The 6,359-nt window shown below is 36.3% G+C and overlaps 1 protein-coding gene across 8 annotated transcripts in view; it reads left to right on the forward strand.

Annotated features, from left to right (window-relative positions):
* LOC143026116 (uncharacterized) overlaps nt 1–1,294 on the forward strand; it is a 300,921-nt gene extending 299,627 nt beyond the window's left edge. For all 8 annotated transcript variants that reach the window (XM_076186146.1, XM_076186126.1, XM_076186137.1 and 5 more), the window contains one exon: nt 263–1,294. In XM_076186146.1, the coding sequence (XP_076042261.1) occupies nt 263–414 (152 nt within the window). In that variant the 3' untranslated portion in view covers nt 415–1,294. The remainder of the gene's footprint in view (nt 1–262) is intronic.
* The last annotated feature ends 5,065 nt before the right edge of the window (nt 1,295–6,359 follow it).

Raw genomic sequence — 6,359 nt, forward strand, 5'->3', positions numbered from 1 at the left:
AATCACCATTATCATCATTTTCATTGTCAGTATCATTATTGCCATTGTTGTCCGTTTTATCATTATCATCACAATTGCCATTGTCATCATTTTCATTGTCAGTATCATTATTATCACTGTTGTCATTTTCATCGTAACCATCACAATTGCCATTGTCATCATTATTCTTATAATTATCATCATCATATTTCTCATTTTAGTCATTCCCTTCATCATCATCATCATGACTTTAACAACTAAGTTCCTCCCTTTCCTGCCGCAGAGGTGGGCGAAACCGAACGGGGCGAGGCGTTCCTTCAGCTGGGCGGTGGGGCGACGATACAGGTGACAGGGTCCCACGGCGGCGCCCCTCCGAGGGCGCGCCCCCGATCCATCTTCAGGTCCTGGTCCCTTCACCGCATCGGCAAAGTGTAGCGCTAGCAGCTCCCTCGAAGATTTCACTTCGATGACCTCTCCCTCAGGAGATATCCTCTTCGTCGACCCCTTCGTCATGAGGTCAAGTGCTCCTCCAGGACCTCAATAAACGCTCTTTACATTCCTCCTGAAGTGCCGTGCCGCACTGTATGGATTACAGTGCACAACGCCAAATGATTTTATCACTGACCTAAAGCACCCCTCCCCAACCCCCGGCCACCTTTTCCCAAATTCACTACCACCCTCGGATTTCGAACAAGGCTCCAAACATTACCATTACCCCGGAGTCTGACCTTTAAGGGAATAATAGATTAAAATCATACGTTGACCACTGGATAATCCATACAGTGAGGCACTTTATAAAGTGTGCTTAGTGCTCCACCGTATTGAAGGTACGAGAAACTCATTGGAAATGAATGGACATAGACAGCGTCACCGAATTTAAGGTATTCGCCGCCTCCAAAACTTAACGTTGCTCTTCCCGTTTGACTATAAAATTCCTGTAAATAGTGAAATCATCCCCCATATACTGTATATATAGGTGTAGTTCGAAGTTCTTTAAAAATCATATATTGTGAATATACGTACGGGCAATGCCCCCCCTCCATCTTTTTTCTTCTTATTTTTTTGGCATAAGATAATTTATGGGACTTTTTACCCTTTTGAATTTCTTTTTTTATCTTTTAAGAATTTTTTCCGAGTAGGCATTCCGAGTCTTTTCACTTTTCTTCTTCTAGAAAGGTTGGCAACTGTCAAAGACTCAGAAACGATCAGTGACTCAACATTTCTCGAAGGTGACTCAAAAATATCCCAGTGACTCAAAAATCATGCCAGTGACTCAAAAATCATGCCAGTGACTCAAAAATCATGCCAGTGACTCTCAGGAATTGTGAGCAATTCCCGGAGACTGTCAGTGACTCTCAAAGACCCTTGGTGACTCTTAGAAAGTAATGACTCAGGTACCTAGACGACCAGGAAGCCATCTGTGGGTCACAAACATTTCTTCGTATAAAAAAAAATCACCCGAGTGTTGATGACGTGAAACAGGAAAAAGAAAAAAAGAAAACTCAGAGGATTAACTTGTTCTGAGAACTGTCCCACGCTGGGTTAGGATCCTCCTACTCCTCTTCCTCTTCCTCCTCCTCTACCCTCTCTTCCTCCTCCTTATCACCATCATCCTCACTATCACCACCATCTTCACTATTACCGTCATCATAATCACCATCATCATTACTATCACCACCATCTTCACTATCACCCTCATCATCACCATCACCATTATTACCATCACTATCACTATCATCACCATCATCATCATTACCAATACCACCACCATAACCATCATCATCATCACCGCTTCCTATTTTTTTCCATGTACCCTCTCGCCTTACCCGCTTACCTCTCATCTAGTCAGTGGGCTTATATATATATATATATATATATATATATATATATATATATATATATATATATATATATATATATATATATATATATATATTATATATATATATGTATATATATATTATATATATATATGTATATTATATATATATATATTATATTATATATATATATGTATATATATTATATATATATATATGTATATGTATATATATATATATTATATATATATATATATATATATATATGTTGTGACAGTCTCTTTGCTCTTAGTTACTAAGAGCCCAAAGAGCTCGGAACCTGATATAGAGGAAGTTGCCGAAGAACTCTCTGCCGCAGACGCAGACGAAGTGGACTTGTCGAGGAATAAACAACACTGTGACAGTCTTTACAGCTTTCGCTTTGGTTAACGTTAGGTGATCTTAACGAGGGCCTGAATGGAGGACAAAATGGTGTCTCCCTCCAGGCAGTTTTATCATCAATATTATTATCATTATCATTATCATTATTATCATTATTATTATTATTATTATTATTATCATTATTATTATTATTGAAATCACCTGACGCTTAGTCTTGGAAAAACCTGTAGAGGACGTCCCCTAATTGAAGAAATCAAAGCCCCCATGATATCCGATATGCATCATCCCATTAAATACGGTTACTTCATTTTTTATTATATTCTGGCTAACACCACACGTTTTTATTCAGTTCAAGGGACCAAAACGGGGTCTCGATCAGTGAGGACCCCATTCAGTCAGTGGGACCGTCAGCTGAGTGGAATATTTTAGCGTGAACCAGAATTAAATGTGCCAAGGCCGTCAGCGTATTGAAGGGACCAAGGCCTCAAGTCGGTTCCTACAGTTTGTTCTCACGGTACATTTGCTGAATAAAGTTTCGTTGGCAATTGGTGGTCATGCAACAGTGGAGAGAGATCGTATCGACAATAACCTACAAAAAGATACAGAAAATATTTATTCATTTATCTATTTATTCATTTATATATTTATTTAATTTTATTTGTTATTTATTTGTTTATTTTTCCAAAAGATATCGAATTCGGACGAAATGGTTCGTTGATTCGTTTGACTTGTCAAGACTTAGGCCAACAACAACAACAAAATCAAGTGTAATAAAATATATAACATTTTTGTTGTAATGTATGAAATACTAATTTTAGTAATAACAGGAATATAATATCTCATGTGCACTGTTAATAATATTATCATACATAAATTTGTTACAACTTAAGTCTTTGCAAAGAAAACGAACGCAGCTGTGACGTAGAATCTAACCCATATCCGATGACTTGAAATATGGCAACATTTCGTAAATAGGAGTCGTCACTAGTCTCACCTGAGATGCCTGTTACCACCAGACAATTTAATTCCATATATGTTTTGTGGTCTTCCTCGATTTTATTGTGTGTGATTCTGACAACTTATTTTTATCTATTCATTTATCCATTTTTATGAAGTCGTCAGAATATTAATGTCGGGTATTTTCTAATAAGTATTTGCTTAATTTTTTCAATCAAATCTGCTTCAAAACATTCGTAATACGAGTACTAATAGACCCTAAGGGATTAACAATACCTGATGACCAAAGCCATAAAGACATATCACCGAAAGCTACCTAATAAACTTAACAACTCCATCATATAAACACAAAGACAATGGAGGTTATTGACCGAATTCGTTTACAAACCATCTGTCAGTCTCTGGCAACAGTCATTGGTAAATAATTGCAAGATAATTGCAGAGTCACCTTTCCGCTTCTGTTTGCAATTACCATATACGCACAGATTTCTCAACCCAAAACATAGTCTCTCAGAAAGATTTTTATTAAAATTTCCAGATTTCATAGAAGTAGAGGTAAGAAAATCTTCCATCTTTTCATTCAACATTTCGTAGATTATGAGACTTCAGAACCCCTTTGACAGGGTGTTGTGCTTAAACATCGTTTTGGCTAAACAGACCCTGGACTGAATTCATCTGCGTCAGATTAAGACCATTTGAGTCCTGAGCTCACTTTCCAACGGTCTCAAATCGTCTAGTCTTAGCCAGAACAAAATATAAAAAGTATGTCCCGTCTAAAAGGGCATATAATTGACCCAATAGAGGCATTTTTCAAAGAAAATAGTTATGTTCTCTAGGATTTTTCTGCCTTTGATGAAGGCGATTATTTACTATAATATGAAAGGCCTTTTTAATGAGAAGAAATCATATTCTCTATTTTTTCCTGTCATTTTGATAAGGTTCATCATTAATCTCTCGTAGCGAGTTTTATATCTCAAGAGTGTAGTAGACTTTTGATCTCTATATCAAATGCTGCGCGGATCATATATGACGTCGCCAGTCAGAGCGAAGGGAAGAAAATGTAAACAAAACATTCCTCTTTCTCACTCTCTCTATCTCTCTCTCTATCTATCTATCTATCAATCTCTAACGAATTGGTGGCCTGTTGAGGGGTGATTAACATGAAATTATCGATAACTATATTCATCCTAGCAAGAAATCCTTTCATTTTTTTTTCTTTCTAGGAGACCAAATATTGTATATTCCATATCTAATCTTCAATAGGACCCGACTTGTGTATATATATCAATATATATATATATATATTTATATATATATATATATATATATATATATATACATATGTGTGTGTGTGTGTGTGTGTGTGTGTGTGTGTGTGTATGTGTGTGTGTGTGTGTGTGTGTGTGTGTATAAAGCTGCAGGAGAATGTCTTTGCTCATACACGTACCATAAAGAAGTAGCGGCCGAGCTGGAATCTTTCCGCTCCGCCGGAAGTGAGAGATTGGCTGTCACCCAGCCCGGGACCCCCTGATAACGTCACAATTGCAAACCATTTTCGGGAAGACATCAAGAATGAAGAGATTGGTCTCCTTTTTTTTTCTTTTCTTTTTTTCTTAGTTCAGAATTTTTGGTAAAATATCATAGACGATGCAAAAATATTAAAGATTCTGGTAAATCGACGTGCAAGCAATATATTGTAATGTTTTCCAGTTAACCAAATTATTTCTTCGCGTATGTTTATCTATTAATTCAATTTCAATTTATCTAATTTAATCTTATTTCATTTTCTCTGCATCTATCATTGTTATAGACGGAAAAAACCTGTCAGTATTCTTTGTCATTATCAAATACGACTCAAAACAAAAGCACAACGACTATCTCGCCAATAGCAAATGTCGTCACAGAAATTACGTCATGTCGGAGGTTAGAACATTGATTCGCCCTTGTCATGGATATGTCGATAATATGCTTCCCATACCTCTAAATCGATAATATTTATGCTGAATAGCAGTGAGTGTTATCGATAAGAACTATTTGCAGTGATAATTCAGTGCATAGTGCTACCGATAAGAAATACTTGCAGTGAAAAATCAGTGCATAAGCCTATATCACCACATTCCTCAAAATCTTTATATAGGCCTACTTATATTTTATTCCTATACCTATTCTCAATTTTGGAAACTACATTAGAAGGTGGATCATTTTTATACTATTAAAACGTATATGATACCGAATTCAGTTCCAATATCGTAAATACACACGAGGATATTTATAGCGAGTTCAACAGAAGTCTTTATAGTCTGGTAGCTAAAGTTCTTGTTTCATGTCCTCAAATGCGTGGATTCTACTTTGTTCTAGTAAATATCCGTGTTTGTCCAAGTAAAGTTGAGCGAGTGTTCTGATACGGACGCCTTATTGGTCACGTACAAGTAAACATTCCTTCCACCATGCCATCTGGTGGAGAAGTTTGGAGTTCAGTAGACAATGAATGATTAGCCAAACATATCACAGTTTATTGGCTTTTCTTTTGCACAACTTAATTTTTTTGTGAACTGCTAATATTATTTGTTGCCGAATCTTTTGTAAGACAATGAGGCATTTCAGTTTTTGATTTTTGTGTTTTATAATCATTTCCACGAAAAAAAGTTAATTTTCAATTGCGGCATTTGGTAAAGTAATACAATATAAACAGCTACAACGGGTGTATATATAATACAAATTTATTGTACCTAATATCAAATAAATAACTTTGAAAAAAAAATCTTGTTATGATCGAACAACACTCTGAAATATGCATACCGCATTCAAGACTAAATTAACTACCATTCAAAAATAAAATCTACTCAAACAACATTCGAAACACATCACAAATTCCTATATTCAACATAGAGTTTAGCGCCATACCAACTGTACATGCTCAGTTCGATGTTCACGACAAATCTTACCAACAAAATCGGACCAAGAAGAAAATGCTCATAATCACCTTCCACGGCCCATATTGAGAATAAAAACAAACTTGCACGTGTGACCAAGCCTTAACTTATGCTCATAGCCCTGCTCCTCCTTTATGGGGTTATCACACTGGGATCCCACGGGCTTCATCAGCTCCGACAGTTGAGAGTTCGTTTGAGCAAAAACGACTTCGGTTACAATATTACATTTTTCAAATCTCAAAATATCAAATTATCTTTCGGTCTTACACAGCAAAGCTGAATGGTGACC

This window comes from Oratosquilla oratoria, chromosome 1, assembly GCF_046742065.1.
Source record: "Oratosquilla oratoria isolate Oo_2021 chromosome 1, ASM4674206v1, whole genome shotgun sequence".
Lineage (NCBI taxonomy): Eukaryota > Metazoa > Arthropoda > Malacostraca > Stomatopoda > Squillidae > Oratosquilla > Oratosquilla oratoria.